Below are 17,819 nucleotides of genomic sequence, written 5' to 3'. Positions count from 1 at the left end.
CCCAGGGTATTTATAGAACTGCCAAGGGGGCAGAGCAAAAGACCTCCCCCCAGCACAGCCCAGTGCAGACCATCTCAGACACCTGCACTCAGGCCGGTGGCCCTAATCATCCTCTATGTGGACCTGCTGGGTAAAGCCACGAGGAACCCAAAAATGGGCTCCCACATTCATACTGGTGAGATTTTTTTTTTTAAATGATGTCCTATGTTAAATTAAAATGTTGATATGTTTTGGTTGACTGAAATAACAACACTGGTAATCATTTATGTTTTTCAAAATGGTTTTTCATCCTTGTGTGACTGATGCTCAGAACCCTCCTCTGGTGTTAAATATGGTAATCATTTTCACTGCGGGGAGGAGAAAGTCAAGAACAGGAGCCAGGTGACACAGGCAGGAAACAGAAAAGGCAGCATTCCATCCCAGACCTCCTGATGCCCCTGATGCCAAGGCCAGGGCTTGCTCCTCCCAGGGTCTAATCCCCCCAAATAAACAGCAAGTTAATCAATGAGGATGCAATTGGGTAGACTGCTTAAGGATAACTTGGGGCTTACCCAGAGGGTTTGATCACAATAGTCACAATTTCTAAAGCATCAAAGAACTACAAATTGTGGTTCACCTGTGAAGCTTTTCATTGGCACCGCCAGGAATCCTGCAACCAAACATGTGGCAGGTGTAGCCCTGTCAGGGTCATTGTTAAGGCATTTAGAGAGTCAATAAAGCAAAAATTATTTAGTATAGTGAGTGCACTAGTTGCTAAATGAAATGAAAACTATAGAAAAGGTAGGCTACTGACTAGCACAGTACCAGGCACAGTCATTCAATCAAGTCTTGTTAACTATTGTCATGAATGGAGTAGCATAATCATTCAAGAACATTTAGTGAACTTACTCTGGAATAATCAAGATCTCTGGGTGTTGCATCTGTTAAAGCTCGGACAAGGGCATTCATCATACAGATCGGAGGAGATGGCGGGGGAGGCTGTGAGGGCTCCTGCTGTAGTGGGCTCTTTGGTTTGGAAGGCAGCCGGCCTCTCCTCCCTTTCAGACTATCTGTACGCACGACTGTTGAGACACAGAGAGAGAAGAAACCAATGTTTAAAGATCACATTCAGAATAGGCATAAATCACGAAAAGGAATCCAAACACATTAGAGTTTGGCAATGATGAATGAGATCCACCATTTCAAAGCAGTGTTAAGTTTGGAATAATGCTCAACAGTGATTGAGTAAGAGTTGAAATAATGAGGGGAAAAAAAGATATCCTGTACTTACATGTTAGCTCTGAAAATCTCCTTCTCAAATAGAATAATGGCTTTAAAAAAATTGATTTTTGAGAAATTAGAATAAGGAGTCCTCAATGTTACTTTAGTGTAAATATAAATACCATTAAAAAGAAAATGTTTGAAAGAAAGAGACACTAGGAAAATTTGCTGCCTCAATGTAAATATTAGCAGATTTCGCTGTTTGAGGATATGCATAAGCAAACTGGATGAAAAGCATATGTTCTTACCTTCTTTAACCATCCCGACACTGAGACACTTTTGAAATCGGCAGTACTGACATCGATTTCGACGTCTCTTATCTACTGGGCAGTTTTTATTTGCCAGGCAAACATATTTTGCATTTTTCTGCACCGTTCTCTGAGAAAATATAATACAGAGATAGTCAACTAATAGTTTCTGGAAAGAGGTAAGACCTGACAAGATGTATTTTAATTACAATGTGAAAAGCGACAGTGCAATTTGTATAATTAGATAAATTTAATTTCCTAACACGCTAGCCTGCAGGAAAAACAATTTTATTAGTGTTCCTGGCTGACAGTGAAAATCATCTTGGGTTGTTCTGAAGCGAGTCTCAGGAGGCACCCAACTCTGAATGATAAAATCATATCTGAAATTACCAGGTCAACATATCGTACCTCAGAGGATTGGATTATCTCCACTTTTAATATCCCCTTGGGAACAATTTTCTACTTGTTCTACTCCCCTGATTATCGCTGACCTTATTAAAATAAAATCAGAATTATCTGGGCTGTCCTATGGATGGTATCACTATTGTAAGCCAGCTATCACAATAACTGATTTTGTTACTCAATAGAGATGAAATCATACAGAGTAAAATCAGGGTTTGTCTCGCTCAAATATATAGGAAATAATGTTTTCATTCTAAAATAAATAGGAAATCATGTTTTAATTAAAAAAGAAATCCACATGATCGCACTACTTAACTTACTTTATCTTTTAATGGATACACATAATAAACTGGTTGTTTCTGACTTCCAATTCTTAAAGTTGGATAGAAAAATCACTATCATCTCCAAGAAAGAAAACCCAAAGCCGGGTAAGAACAAGAAAAAGAAATGTGAAAGTCATATACATCCCAGTATTTCATAAATGACTATTATTACAGACACCAAAAAGAACCACATTGTCAAAGACACATCATAAAACTTGATATTGGAGATAAAAATAACATCATAGTTTTCTGAATCACATAGACTTTTGAAATAACACACGGAGCAATAATTAAATGTAATCTTATGCTCCAAATGTAAAATGATGCTTTAAGGAAACAAGCAAGCAAGCAAACAAACAAACCCATAAAAATCTTTGTGCAAATGGTTGTATGTTTACCACTGAGGATGGATTGTTCTGAAGGACCTGGACCTACACAGCTCTACCTAGAGCAGAACACTGAATTTATCTGGGAAATCTGGGCAATGTTTTAAAAGAAGTTTAGGTAAGCTGTGCTTAGTGATGTGTTTTGGGTTCAGAATTCCAGTTTTATGTTTATCCTTTCTTTTCCACTCTTATTTCCCAAGTTTCAGTTTTACCCTGTCATCTTTCCATTCATTTAAGGGAATGATTATACATATGCAACCCCAGCCTGTGCCAATCCTAAGGCATGGTTGCTGGGTTTAAATGCAAAACTCTGAAAGACTTCTGCGTTTTCAGCACCTCACTCTCCATATTGATAGCAGTCTGTATTGACAGGAGCCTTTGAATGACACGCCCTTTCTTTCACAGAACACGGCCAGCGGTCCTAGCTCTCTTTCTCCACACTGGCCTCAAGGCAGCATGCCGATTTCAGCACTTGTGGCATTTTGCTTCAGGTATACATTTTCCCAATAACCCGAAGTCTTCCCCACATTTGTGTGTGTCTGCACAGTGTAAGGACAGAGAGATCGTTACAGTTCAATCACCGAATTCCTATCATTAACTGCACTTCATGTCACATTTTTAAAGAATTCAATTTAATGGTAGAAAGCCACTGGGTAAATCCGGCTCCAGTCCCCTTAATTAACAGATCTGTGTGGTGGTCCTACCCCAGCCTGCCCCCACCCTTTCAAGTCTAGATCTGTTTTCAAGGGAATGCTGAAGAAGAGGGACGGTGTTGGGGAAGGGCTGGTGCATGGGTTTAGACTGGGGATGTTTACACTCCCATGTTGTGATGAGTTCTCATTGATTTAGGGATGGCTCTACTGTAGAGTCTTCATTCAGCTCTTACTGGAGTATCTTTCTTTTCTCCTTTCCTGCTGACTGTTCATTGCCCTTCAGCATTTCCACTGAAATGCTATAAAAACAACATCAAACCCACTAAAGGAATGCAGTTATGTGGAAGTAGCTTTGGGACATCTTGAGTAGGCAACTGGGGGTGGGAGAGAAAGAGAGAAAAAGGGAGGAGGCTAACCTGGGGTTGGGTTCTAGCTCAGTGGTAGAGTACCTGCCTAGCAAGCACAAAGCAGCCCCACATTCAGTCCCTAATACTGAGGGAAAAACACAAAGGCTAACCTGAGTGGCTCATTACAAGGAAGTTCTGCCCTTAAAATGCCATAAGCTTGTGTAACTTTGGGGCATTGGACATGGGAGCATCTTTATCCAAGCATCCTTCATTTACCTAGAGAATGCAGTGAGTGACATGATACTCATTGTCACATTAGAAATAACTCCCTGTTGGTTTGTATGTCCAAATACAAACACGTACATTGTCATAAATGCTTCTGAGTCTTCATTCATTAATAACTATTGTTTCATGGCTCTTTAAAGACTAGGAAGTGCTCTTATATGTTGATATCTTATTTAATATCGCCTTTCTCTGGGTTTGATCCACTGGTTGGGAAATGACGATCTAGGAAGAAGACTTATGTTCAATGTTATAAACTGATAGGTGGTGACAAGTTAGGACTCCTGTTTGAATCTTCCAGCCCCAGTTCCAAGCATAGTCCTAAATACACTCTATTTGCCTCCCACATCCTAGTCACCCCATAAGCTTTCCACTTCGCCTATGAAATTTGTGTGGGTGGGTCTGAGCATGCCTGAAGTATCAGTAGGTCAGGATGTCAAGAGACTAAGACAGAAGTTTCTAGAACTGTCTGAGACTCGATGACAAAAGGAAGACAAGAGAATAAGTAAGCTGGTCCACCCCCTACACACACACACACACACACACACACACACACACACACACACACCAGGGATGGAAAGACTACTGAACCCAGCTGTTCCTAAGCCATGTCACTGTACAAGCCTGCCTGCCCAAGGGGTGTGTCTCTAGGGTTCACTTTTTTTGCTGATAAATATAAGGAGGCTGATGACACATCCACTGTACAATTTTCCTCTGTGTCTATGAGAGAATGACCAACGTGGGTACTGTGTGCGCACAGATACAGGGAGCCAAGTGTTCCTAGAAGGCCGGGTAGATTGGCAAGGCCTGAGTTCTGCCTTCTACTCTTCTATGAAGGAAACTGTCCCAAAATGCCCCTAGCCAGTTTGCCCCCACCCCAATTCTGCCACTGCAGAGCTGGGAAAAGGAGGCATGTTGGGAGCACACCGATATGAGCTGACCTCCTATATCCACCTCACTCTCTGAGTATGAGTTCTATGGTAGTTGAATGACCTCTCTGAACCTCCATTTTCTTCTTCAAGGAACAAGAATAATTATCCTCTATCTTCAAAGCACACTGAATAAAAACAGCTAATGAGTGACCAAAATTCAATCTTTCTTGATTTTTTTTTTTTTTTAAGACAAAGTTTCTCTGTGTAGCTTTGTACCTTTCTTGGAACTCACTCTGCAGCCCAGGCTGGCCTTGAACTCACAGAGATCTGCCTGCCTCTGCCTCCCAAGTGCTGGGATTAAAGGAGTGCACCACCGCCTGGCCAAAATTCAATCTTAAATCTGACTAATTTTAGACTAGCAGTTCTTCCTGTGAAGATTGAGACACAAATGCCCTGGCCTGACATACAGACACTATTCTCTCAGGCGCTCTGGGTGCACAGGGAAGAGATGAGGACATTTGGGCATTGTTGAAGTAAAAATAAACAAACAAAAAAAAAAAACACTAAGAAGGCAATGTGGTTGGGGCCGACTCATCAAGTGCATGGACAGCTTCTTGTGCGAGACTTCGAGTTTAAAAGCCCCGAGAAAGCAAGGTCTGAAGTTCTAGCCTAGGAATAGGAATGCACAGTGAGTGAGCTTTCGTACTGGCCGGGGCAAGAATGTTGCTACTCCTGCTTAGATGCCCCAGCAAGGGGCCTGACTGCAGAGCGGAGGAAGCGCCTGGAGGAGGCATGCTCTCACCTTGAAGAAGCCCTTGCAGCCCTCGCAGGTGCGTACCCCGTAGTGCTGGCAGGCGGCATTGTCCCCGCACACCGCACACGTGCCCTCGCCGGATGATGAGCTCCTGTTGGGTGGCGATGGCAGGCTGGGACTCTCTCCCAGCAGGCTGGACGCTGTAGGGGAGGCTGTGAGGCTCAGCGGTGGGAAGGTCAGAGCGGCCGTCCTCTTGGCCAGCGGGAGCCCGTACGGGTGGCCCTCGAGCGCAGCAGCTTGGCTGCTCGCGGCAGCCGCGGCCCCCAGGGGCAGGCTGAGAGCAGCAGCGGCGGTGGGGTCATAGCCGAGGTGGTGGCCGCCCGCTGGGCTGGGCGCGGGAGGGTGCGGCGGCGAGGGCTTGAAGTGGAAGAGAGGGAAGCGCGCTGCAGCCATTGGAGGCACCGCCTTCATCTGCGGGTCCAGCAGCTGGCCGGGTGCGATGCAGCCAGGCGCGGAGGGCAGCTCGTCGTCCCACAGCGCCCCCGCCTGCGGGGGGAAGCCTGGCGTGGTCGGCGTGGACGGCGGAGACTGCTTGAAGTACATGGAAGTGCTGGGCACTACGTCGTCCTCGGGGCCAGAGGAAGGAGGAATGGACGGCTGCTGCTGCTGCTGCGGCTGTGGCTGCTGCTGCTGGTGATGGTGGTGGTGATGGTGATGGTGGTGGTGGTGGTGGTGGTGGTAGCCGTGCTCACGGCCCTCTTCCATCTTGATCAAAGGCCGCGGCCCGGAGGGCGGCATTTGGTACAGGCAGGAGGGCTTGAGTTCGCAGCTGCTGGGGTAGCCCTCCATGAAGGTACTGAAGCTGGGCAGGGACGTTGTGGCGGTGGCCATGATCCCGGTGCTACCGAGGTCCATGGTCAGCTTGGCGTAGTCGGGGTTCATGATTTCTGTGGTGTATTCCGAGCCATACGTCTGCGTGGCGTAAGTGGACCCCGGAGGCGAAGGGCTATACTGGGCTTGCACGCAGGGCATATCTGCAGGGACAGAGAACAGGGCTCAAAAGCCAGTCGACACTCCTTTGCCAGCTGGATTCATGCTCTTGAATCAGGAAGCAGAGGAAGTGGTATCCTCTCCCACCTGCTGGCAAAGACTGAGTGCCCCAGCTTACTTTCTTCCTTGGTGGGCAGACAGCTGAGTCCCTGACTGACAAAGGGGCCACAGACAATAGAACCTGACCTCCTGGGGCTGACTTAGACTTCCCTTGCTCTGTTCACCAGATCTGGATACAAATGTTTTCTCTCATACGCCCAGAGAATTTTTAAAAAAATAGTTGAAGTCCTAAAAACCAACTGGAGTGGTCTCCCTAGCCATAGGCAGGGCCTTGCTAGTTCATTTGGGTTAGAAGGAGGCCATTGATCCCCCAAGACTTACACACATTAATTTGTAAACCCATGAGCTGGTGAAAAAGATGTTCCGTGTGGGACAAGGGAGGCAGTGACATGCTAACATTTTATGAGTGCCAACTAAGGCTGCCCACACAAGTTGTGGTCGCTGGTTCCCACCCACTCCTCCAAACAGGATTAGCAGCCTGCACAAACTGGACCCCTACTGATGACTTCAGCCAGCTTAAGTGGTAAGGTGGGCATGTAGGCCCAGGAAATGGACTCGGGGGAGTTGATGCCATCTGCAAAGAAAAAGATCAGCTGCAACACAGCACACCCACTAAACTTGCTTGCTCTCTATGATACTGTGTGCTAGGATGCACGTATGTATACACCTCCCAATTCTGACTAAGACGATATTCCGATCCAGTAAGATGAGAGCCGTTTTATGACAACAGTTAACAGCTCTTCTAACAGGCAAGTTAGTCTAGGTATTTTCTCATGATGGGAGGAAAGGAAAAGAGCAATTTCAAAGCAGGTGCAATTTCTCTGCCAGTTTGCCTCGGTTGGGCCCTCAAAGCAGCTGGTATCTGAGGCACTTGCTATAGTCACAGAGGTTGAGGTGGCTGAGACGGACCTGATCTAGTGGATGATTTTTCTAATAATTTTCCTTTTTTATGGCTAAATCAAAGTGGTAACATGGGGAGTTCCTGGTGGTTGGTTTTTCCGCGGCAAAGGAAACCCAGGTGCTTAACTTTTTGGAGGGTGCGGTGTGTGAAGGTGTGAGTAACACAGAGGTCATGTTTCACATTTCCTTTGACATCTTTCTCTTACCCACATTTCCAAATCTGATTGAGTCATGCGTGTATGGGATGAAATCTTGACTTGAAAAAGGGTGGTGAGGGCCTGTTGGAAGAAGCAGCCGTGAGGAGGAGCCAGTTCAAGCCTGCCTTCTTTTCAAGTGAGGCCTTAGGAGCTAGCTTGAAGCTAAGTGATTACTTATCTTGGAGTCTAGTTCTTAGGCTGAAATGAAAACTGATGATTTAAAGAAAGAATGCAACCTAGTCTTTCCATCTTGGCCCTCCCTTTGCACCCCTAGGACCTGTCCCTTAGAGTCATCTGTCATTTGTCCATTCCTGATTGCTCTTTGTCTTTCTGAAGTCTCCAGCAGGAGGGTGTGTATATCCCTGTCTCTTGGGTGCCTATACAGGCCTGATTCTTCCCATCCCTTTAACAAATTTGTACAAACCAAATCTGAGGCCTATACATTTACATCTCTGTCTTTAGTTCACATGGGTTTCTCCTTGTCTCTGAGCCTCAGTCATCCAAACTCCTGTACCACAAATGATTTGGGTTTTAGACCAATAAAAATGTCCCCTATCTCTCCAAGTGATTCCTTAAATGAATATGTTGGATATAAAAGGACAAAAATAAAGCCATTAAAGAACAAAATATCCTAATCCCGTTGGAGTATTTGCTTTTCTTCTTAGGAAACATAATTTTGAGAAATGGTTCGTGTAATCTCACTGCTCTGCTTGTTAGCAACAGGGTGTGGTATACAGCGGAGCTTCTTGCCAGGAAGCCACCTGTGCTGTGAAATCCGGGGCCAGCAGCCTTGTGTTGGTACTGGGCAAGTGGACCAGACTGCCTGCTGGGTGCTGGTTTCCCCCACCATTTCCCAGGCTCAGGAGGAATAAGAGCTTCAGTCCTACCTGGAGGGTATCTTGCGCGCTGAATGGTGGGGCTGGGGGTCTCTCCAGCGGAGGCTGAGAGTGTAGGAGGCGGGGACGTCGGGCTAGGCGAAGCAGCCGCTGTGCTGCCCGGCTCTGCTGAGGATTCAGGCTCAGCGCCGGGGCTCCTCGGTCTGCGCTCTCCCGCAGTGGGCTCTGCAGGCACCGAGAGAGGGGACAGAGATTGTGGTAAGACTAGGCTGGGTCATCTTTTCCAGGCAGAGTTGGGTGAATAGGGTGGGGGTGGGGGAACCTATAGAAATGCTAGCTAATAACAAAGAATTATCATAAGGTTAAGTTTAAGTGCTTAGGGCTCACAGAATCCCTGGACAAGGAGCATCGCATTGTCGTGGGGTAGCTAAAGGAAGGTTGCCAGCATCCAGTGAGCTCACAGCCCTTTTGTAGTACGCGGTTTGATGCTAAAACCCCCCACGGCCTGTCATCGCCCAGAAATTGATCTTTTCTGCACTCACTGTTCCCTGCTTGCGAAGTCAGGGAGATCGAAGAAAGAACACTCGAGGAACGAATATGGCCCGAATTTGGGGGGTGGTGGTGTCAATGAGTATACAGGAAAAGAAAATAGCCGTTTTTCAACTGCGACGGCCCCCACTCCTCAAACACAAATCCTACACGCCGCGTAGGAAACGCACAAGGTCCGGAACAAATGCATGAATGCCCGGAGGAATTAAGAAAGTCTGCGCTTTTCATTCTAAATGCTAATGGAGCTTCCTTTCTATTAGTCGCGAGTTTCGGGGGCCAGGGGTCAAGCAAACAAAAGGGCACAGAGGGAAGAAGGCCAGTTCTGGGAGCCGCGCGCTCCGGCGGACAGCTTCGGCGGCTGCTACCGCGGACCAAGGGAGGTCCCCTGCACTCAGCGGGCGGTATCCCCGAGGGTGGGCGGCTTTAAGGCTCCGGGCCACCCGGTGGCTCAGAGGGGGTACATTCCGGAGGGCGCCCAGAGCGGCTCCCGGGCGAAGGTCTCGGTGCACAGCCTAGTGAAACTTTGTAGCTGGAAGCGCAGCTTGCCCGGGAAGAGGGCTCCAGCTGCCCCAAACTCCGGCTTATAGCGCCCCCTTTGTCCGGGGTGGGCACAGCTCACAGGTTAGGAACGTGACCCCCCCCCCCGGGGGGGGGGGACCCAACCCTCAAACTAACCAAAAGACCTCTGGTGACTGCTGGACACAAGGATAGGGTAAGTCTCATCTCTTGCCGCTCCCGCACCCCGAGTTTGCTTGTAGAGAGGAAGGGGCTCGGACTCCCCAGGTCTAGGAAATTCTCGGTGGCCAGGAAATGGGGGATTCCCTTGCCATCCCCAACCCGAGGTTCTCCGACGGAAATCTTGCGCTTGCTGAAGCGCTGGCACGAGTGGATCTTTCCACAGCTGTAGCATGTGCTTCTCGCCCTCCCCCTCTCGCATCTTCAAAAGAGGGGGGTTCCAGCAACCCCCTCCCTCCACTGGGTGCGGGTATTCCCACCCTCCCCCGGAGCCTTTCAAGAGTAGTCTTTCTCTAAGGGGCGGCCTCTGAACTGGGGTGGGCGGGAGTCGCGTCTCCCCAGGGAAGGGGTTCCTCCCAGAGGCCAGCACACCGCCTATCCTACAGCCCAGCCCAGCACCCCATCGCTCTCTCCGCCCCCCATCGGCCGGTTACCTAGGCAAAGCCTCTGAGCCTGGAAACACGTTCCGTCGCTCCGGCTCGTGGCCGCTGGGGCCGGGAGCACAGAGCCTCGGGGTTGTAAATTAGGAAGAAATAACTACCTCTGTCAAAGCCCCTTTCTTTCTCGGGGGCAGACCAAGGGAACACCCCCGTGTTCCCCTCCCCGTGGTGAAGTGTGTGGAGGAAACCGTGAAACACACCATTGTGACCCGGGCTCCTCCGCGGAGTTTCCAACTCGGGGGACGGGGGCGGAGGTTGGGCGGGGGCAAGAGAGGTGGAGGAGAGACAGGCAGAAAGGGAAAGACTGAGATTCTCAGAAAGACCGAGGGAGCCAAGACAAACCCCGGGGGAGAATTTCTGTGAGCCAGTGCTGGGTCCCAGAGGAGGGGGGGGGGTCTGTAGAGGGAGGGAGCTATGGCTCGGAGTCTTTGGCTTACAGGTTATGCTTATTCGGTTAAAACAACTCCAATAAAGTAATTTCATTCATTGTGTTCAATATGCGCGTTGAGCAGCTTTTCTTTCCCCAACTCGGTTCTATAGAAACATTTCCCCGGTTGTTGGAAGAGGAATTGGAACAGCGAGGGAATGGCTGAACCCAACCCAGTGACCTCTCTCCCAGCACCCAAGGCCCCAGGATAAGCAGCTCCAGAGTACTGATGACCACACTTCTTGCGCCTCTTCCCTCGGGAGAACCCGGGCACATAAACAAAAGGCCACCTCCAAGAACGTTCTTGGAAATCAAGGGACCAATGATCATGAGCTCCCTCATGACCGCCGGAAGCCTCCAACAGGTTCGAGATGTGCCTTTGAAAGCCAGTCTCCGCAGGCTGCGCTCGTCTGCTCAGCTCTCCCTCTCACTACCGAGAACTTTCCTTTCTACCAAAAGTAAAACACTCGGAGCAACTTCTCCGAAATCGCTTTGAAAAGTAACGCAAGCCTTTTTCCACACCAGCCAAGGCCTGGAGAAGAGGGACGCCGTCCCCACGCGTGTCGGGGCGCGAGAGTCGCCAATTACACCCGATTACCTCCGTGGGGAAAAGTGTAAACCAGCAAGTCCGCGACGCCAGGCAGACGTGCCTAGTGGAGCCCCAGGCTCATTTCAATACAATAAGCCGCATTCCTACAATTACACCCTCTTTGCTGAGCTCCTCCAGCGCCTCTGCAAACTCCGGGCCGCTGCTGCCCAGGCACCGGCCCTCCAAAGCTTTCTCCCAGACAACCAGCTCCGTTTCACCATTAGGCACATTAACTTGGACCCACCAGAGTCCCTATTTTCAATCCCACTTAAAAGGCAGGAAAATTACTGCCGTTCATCACCGGGGCTCCAACTCTCTGCCACCGCAGCCGCTGCCGCCGCCGCCGCCGCCGCCGCCGCCGCCGAGAGCATCATTACCATGACAACTAGAGCCGAAATACCCTGAATTACAACGCTGGAGCTGCTACAGCACAAATCCAGGTCCTCCTCTTTGTTAGAGGCTTTTCGTCTCTTTGGGTGGGGAGAGGAATCTCACGCGCTCCAGAGTCCCCAAGGGCTAGCTAGCTACAGGGGAAAAGTTTCAGATTGGAACCCACCCGCCGCTTGGCGAGCAAAGCCGGAGTGGGGGAGGCGAGTGTGTGTGGGGACACCCCACACTCAAAGTTGTCAATTTAAGGAGCGACGCTTCCCAGCGCGCCAACTTTTAAGCAAGTCCCCATATTAACTGGGCAAATCATACGTACGTACTTGGGTGCTGTGGCGGTTCCGTCTTTAGAGCGAGTTTCTCGAGAGCGGTCCCGAAATCTGGACTGGGGGAGAGTCACAGCTGTTGTCCCGGAAGGGCTGCGGTGCACAAGCCCAGCGGCTCCCAGAGGCGGTGAGCGGCTGGCGGGGGATGCTGCGATCCCAACTCATGGGAGAGCGCCGCCGAGAGGCTCCGCCGGCGTCCAGTCTCCGGCCGCGACCCGGGGGTAGGCTGTCGCTGCGGTTCCCACCTCCACGGCCACTGCCCGCTCTGTCAGCGTTGCAAAGTGAGCCCAGGAGGGGCGTCCGGCTGCGGCGCCGCGCGGCACCGGCGAGGGCGCCGGGCGAGAGGGGTGTGAGCGCGCGGGAGAGAGTGGAGTGTGTGTGAAGAGCGTGTGAGCGCGCGTGTGTCTGTGTGTGCGAGTGAAGGAGCGGGTGTGAGCGTGTCTGTGTATGGGGAACGGAGGAGGAGCAGGCGCTGGAGGGGTGGGGGGCGGGAGGCAGGAGACTCGGCTCTCCCGGCTGCGCGTTCGCTCGCTCTCTCGGCACGTCATTTATGCCACAGGAGCCCTAGCGGCCTCTCCATAGAGTGCCTGGAATGCGAGACGTCAATGTGACGCCATGGGACGCTACGTCACCCTCCTCCTCCCTCCCCTGGCCCAGCCGGTTCCGCGTGTGCGAGGGTGTGTGTGCGTGTGTGTGTGTGTGTGTGCTTGTGTGTGTGTGTGCGCGCGCGTTCCCCCGGCCATTCGCACGGCCGCACAATGGAAACGGCGGGGAGCTGCGGACCCCAGCCCCGAGCCTTGTCCGACCCGCGCACCGGAGCCGCTCGCCAGGGCGCATGTCTACCGGAGGGTGCCGCAGCCAGCCAGCCTGCGGGTCAGGCGGACCGCCCAGCTGTCAGGCTCCGGGTGGAGTAGAGTTGGAGGAGTGCTGCTGGCTGGCCTCCGAGGCTGCCCCGAGGCACCGAGCCAGGTCGAGGGGGTAAGAGAGAGGACAGCTCTTCCGAAAGGGAAGGCTCCGCCAGCCAGCTTCTCCGAGTGACCTGGCAGTCGCTGCTGAAGGAGTCTGGCACCAGCCCGAAGACTCCCCGAGGTGCAGCTGTGCTTTCCTCCTGCAATGGTTCTGAGGCTGTTTACGTCTCTCTGGCCCTCTGCGCCTAGGCTAATTTGCCGCCGCCGCCGCCTCCTCCTCCTCCTGCTGTCTGTTGCTAGTGTTCCGCACTGGGATGCAACCGGCTCCAGGGACAAGATTGTATTTCTTTACACTTACGGTATGGGGTTCTTTACTGGACACTTTATAACCCAAAGAAGTGCACAACCAGCCACGCGCGCGCTGCACGAGAAACTGTATATAAAACAAACACAGCACACGTGTCGAACAGCTGAGCGAGTATGACTGTTAAACAGAGCGTCTCTCTTCCCCAGTACCGGGCAGACATGGAACTCTACTCACACTTTCACTTTTTTTGAGGCTTGTAGACGCCTCCCTCCCATCTCTCAAATGAAATCTTTCAAAATCAATCAACAGGATTCATTAATCTGTCTCTAGGGGATTTCCTATGGTCTCCTGGGACACATTTGTCTTCCTAGTTGTGCAGAAAGCCTGGGCAATTATATGAGGGACAGCAATTTCTTCTTGGAAACGAACTCAGGGTGTCCCTTTCACGCTGAAAACAAAACAAAAAACAAAACAACAAAAAACGTATCCAAGTTCAGAACTCTTAGTTCCAAAGGTTGCTGCTAAATGAAAGCAACCTCTCTCAGGAAATAATTTTTACGAAGGGAATGTTTGGATGAAACAATGCAGACAGCTGCGGTCTCTAGCGGCCTGCTAACATCTCAGGTGGCATTTTCTTTTGACCTGTTCCCAACTTTTGAGCGTGTGGGTGTCAAAGTTGGGGGAAGAGGATGATCACCTTGTCGTAGCACATGCTTCAGAATCGAAGAAGGTTCGAGCTAGGACCAGAAACTCGAGAAAAAAAAAAAAACCCAAAACACCCTGTGCATCGTGTGAAAGTCTACGCCTCCACTTTCACTTCAGCAGGCTAGTGTGCCTAAGACCAGGAGAGGACGCTCCAAAAGTTGCCCTGGCCGGGAGGAACCGAGCCCCCGGCCTGCGGGTGCGTTCCCATCCCCGCCCAGAAGGAAGGAGGGCGCTCCTACATTGTATCCATTCAAAGGCTGGGGGCTGGGAGAGCAGGACCTGGAGCCGCGCGGCGCTGACGCACGCGAGGCGCGTGATTGACGCAGGCGATGTTACTAAATTGGGCGCTTGGCCGGGCCCAGGCGGCGGCGCGCGCCGCAGATAGCGGAGTAGGTTCCCCTCGGTCACCCCCGCCCCGTCTCCATTCAGCCCGGCGCGGCGCGGGGCGGGGCGAGGCGGGGCGGGGCGGGACGCGCGCGGCCGCCTCGAATCCGGCGAACCAAATATAGATGGGTCCCGGCTATTTTTAGTGGGGCCTCGGGTGCGCGCTCGCGCCGCGAGAAGGGGTGCCCCGACTCGGCCCGGAGCGCGGACGGCCGAGGCGCCATCTTGTACTCGGCTCGACCCTGTCCGCTGCCGGGCAACGTGGGGGCGGAGGGCCGGGGGGCGCGGGCGCGAGCGCGAGCGGGGCGCGCTGCTGGTGGCGCGCGCGCTCTCTAGGCCGGGCGCGGTGATGCGGCCCATCCACCCGCCTCGGCTCCGCAAGCCCTCTGGGCCAGGTCTCGCCACCGGGCCTGCGGGGCGGGCCCCGACTCGCGGAGGGGGCGGAGCTGCCCGCGGCCACCACTTCCTGAGAGCCGGGGATACCCATTCCGGACGTCACGGAGGAGCCGAGGCGGCGGTGGCATCATGGGTGCAGCAGCAGCTGCCCTGCTCCTTTGTGCCTTTCCCCCCCCTATTGAGTAACTGCTTTGTTAACTGAAAATACCATGACGGACCAGTGTGATCACCAGTTCCAGACCTCAAAGAAAGTGAAGCTGTCAGGCGAGAAGAGGGAGACTCCCCCAGCCGGCTGCGATGGTATCTGGTGGGTGGGTGTGTAGAGAAGCACTTGACAGTTTTCCACGTATTACTTCTTGCCTAACTCTTCACCCTTAAGAAGGTTTAAAAATACTTTTATTTCCATGCTGTAAAAGTTTCGTCTGTGTTCTACACCCCACCCATTCCCCTTCACTTAAAAAAAAAAAAATCTCACACAGAGCTGGAATCACCTTAACCAGGAACCCTAAAATCAGGTACAATTTTTAGGAGACATGACATCTTTCCATGGATTTATAGAATACGTTACATTTGCTAGCTTAATATGTGAAAAGTCCTTGCTCACTCGGGTTGTTATAAAGTCACTGACTTTGTTCACATGAGTCGAAGGCTTTTGAGATTGAAATTCAGTTTGTTGATGCTCTAGCAGAGAAGCTAACCCTTGTCATAGTTTACCACATATATAATACCACTTGCATGTGTGTTGGTATTAAAAACCAACATCGTAGACGCCTTGGATTGAAGAAGTATCCTCTCCCACTCTTAGTACTGAAGTGCTTAGGGTTCTATAAATAAAAACAGTGACTTTTTCTTCTTCTGTGTGGTGGTAGTGGGGAGGGGGGGAATCATCATCCTTGTTTACCTTTAAAAAAAAAAATGAAGTTCATTCTTAGCTAGCCCAGACTCTCTAGGTATAGATTCTGTCTTTGAGTGAGTGCCTTTGGGACCTATCCTGGCTAATTTTGTGTTTCCTTTTGTGCATTCTTTTATCTTTTCCTTCCTGGGGATCAGTCAGATCACCAGGGGCAGTTCCTTGATGCTCAGTTGGGATGAGCCAGTCTGCTGTTCCTGGCTGGGACTCCTCAGAGTGGGAAGCTGGACTCACTAGTGGAGAGTTTCCAGTGGGCACTGATAACTGACAAGTCTTTGAAACTCAAATGGAAAGTCATGGAAGTGGAGATAGGGCTCTTTTAGAGACTAGGACCCACCTCCTCTGCTTAATCAAAGATCCCCAAGCGAATGCAGTTTTTTCCATGACCCAAACAGAATTTTTCTTTTTAAAAAGAAATATGTTCATAATCCATTCTTTCCTTCATTTTAAAGTTCTGATTTATTATAAATAAGAAATAATATTCTATGAGGCCCATGCAATAAACTTTTTTTAGAAATATAAATTACCGTTTTATTACTAAGTGAAATTCAGTACTGGATACAGCTAAATCTCCAATTTTGAAAAACTAAATATGATAAGTATCTTAATCTGTGACATAGTGAAAACATTCCAGGTTTGGTTCTTTTTCTAGGAAAAAGGACATTCATGCATGTTCTAGTTTGTACACATAAAGAAAGCAATTTCTACTTTTAGAACAGACAGTCTGTTAAAAACTTTCTATACAGTATATATTTGTAAGATAACCGTTTCATTTATTTCATTTTGCTGTGGATTTGTAGCTCTAAACTGCCTGCGAGAAAGAAAGATACATTTCTCTTGCAAAATAAAATGAGGGATTTGAGGATTTGTGTGTGTGTGTGTGTGTGTGTGTGTGTGTGTGTGTGTGTGATATAAAGCAATTGTTTTAGCAAAGTAGGACTTTAAAAACCGCTCTAAGAAGAATGACATGTAATCTTGTTGATTTTGCAAATGTGTAAAGAATGGTTCCTCTTACAAATATGGAAAGATGAAAAGGAAATATAATCCTGGAGCTGGAGAGATGGCTTAATGGGCAAGAGCACTTGCTATGCAAGCATGAAGACCAGGGTTTGAATTCCCAGCACCTATGTTAAAAGCCACACATGGCTTTGTGCCTGTAACTCAGACTTGGGGGACACGAGACCTGCAGATCCTGGGAGCCAAACCAGCTTGAAACTCTCCTCCTCTGAGAGACTCCACATGAATGTGCACCTATACGCGTTCATGCAGCATACATGCACCTGTGTGCATTGCACACACACACACACACACACACACACACACACACATACTGAAATTGCAAGCCAGAACTTGTCACTTAAGAAAAATAAGTTTTGAATTTTAAGTCCAGGTTTTCTAAAACCAATGCAGAAGTCCTATACTAAACACACACATGCACACACAGCAACAGGTATATATAAAAACTTCAGCTGACACACGGCATTCTGTCTGTCTGTGTGTCTCTGTCTCTCTCCCTCTTCAGCTGTAACTGGATCAGGAATCCAGGACCACTGTAAACTTTCAAATCAATTCTATCAGGGTCAGATAAGTCTTCCTAAAATACATCTTTTGTATAGTTGCCTATGGCCTTAAAAGTCTTCAGCAGCTGAATTTTGTCTCGTCAAAGCCCAAAGGCCTATCATTTCTAGATTCCTCCTGTCATAGCTAACCTGCTGTCCTCTCTGTTCTTCATAGCCTTCAACACATTTGTTCATTTTCTCTCTCTTTTTAATGGACACCCGTCCCCTTCTCCACTTATTGAAATCTTACACAGCCTTTAGAATGAGCGTATGAAGAACCAGACTGTGCTGGAGTCTTTCACAACATTTTTATTTTCCTGCTTTTTAATTCTCTTTTGCCCATAACTTACAACCCTGTCATATTGCAAGCTTCAAAAACCTGCCTCACACTTCTCCCAAATTTCCGTGGGACCCAAGGGTATTCACAGATAATAACTCGCCATCAAATATGCCATATCTAACTTGAATGCAGACAGACAGCTGCCACAGTAAGTTGCACGGCAGATGTATGGATAGGGCATTTTTGGCGTGGTATATTTGAGGTCACTGGTGGTGTTTGCTTTACCTGAACTTTTCTTGTTTCCTGACTGAACACAGCTTGTCAAGGTGCCCGCCAGGAGCACAGACAGC

General features: G+C 49.7%; 1 protein-coding gene across 3 annotated transcripts in view; it reads right to left on the bottom strand.

The window, feature by feature from the left end:
- Nr4a3 (nuclear receptor subfamily 4 group A member 3) overlaps positions 1 to 12,411 on the bottom strand; it is a 38,353-nt gene extending 25,942 nt beyond the window's left edge. Inside the window, exons 1-5 of one of the 3 annotated variants that reach the window (XM_036179282.1) lie at positions 12,014 to 12,411; positions 8,622 to 8,795; positions 5,576 to 6,561; positions 1,509 to 1,638; positions 889 to 1,061 (exon numbers count right to left, since the gene is read on the bottom strand). In XM_036179282.1, the coding sequence (XP_036035175.1) occupies positions 889 to 1,061; positions 1,509 to 1,638; positions 5,576 to 6,559 (1,287 nt within the window). In that variant the 5' untranslated portion in view covers positions 6,560 to 6,561; positions 8,622 to 8,795; positions 12,014 to 12,411. Of the gene's footprint in view, positions 1 to 888; positions 1,062 to 1,508; positions 1,639 to 5,575; positions 6,562 to 8,621; positions 8,796 to 11,554; positions 11,617 to 12,013 lie in introns of those variants that run through there. The other 2 variants (XM_036179281.1, XM_036179283.1) reach the window with 2 other exon arrangements.
- Between the last annotated feature and the right edge of the window lie 5,408 nt (positions 12,412 to 17,819).

Source organism: Onychomys torridus, chromosome 2 (assembly GCF_903995425.1).
Source record: "Onychomys torridus chromosome 2, mOncTor1.1, whole genome shotgun sequence".
In the NCBI taxonomy this organism is placed as follows: Eukaryota; Metazoa; Chordata; class Mammalia; order Rodentia; family Cricetidae; genus Onychomys; species Onychomys torridus.
This window is presented reverse-complemented; position numbering and strand designations above follow the sequence as displayed.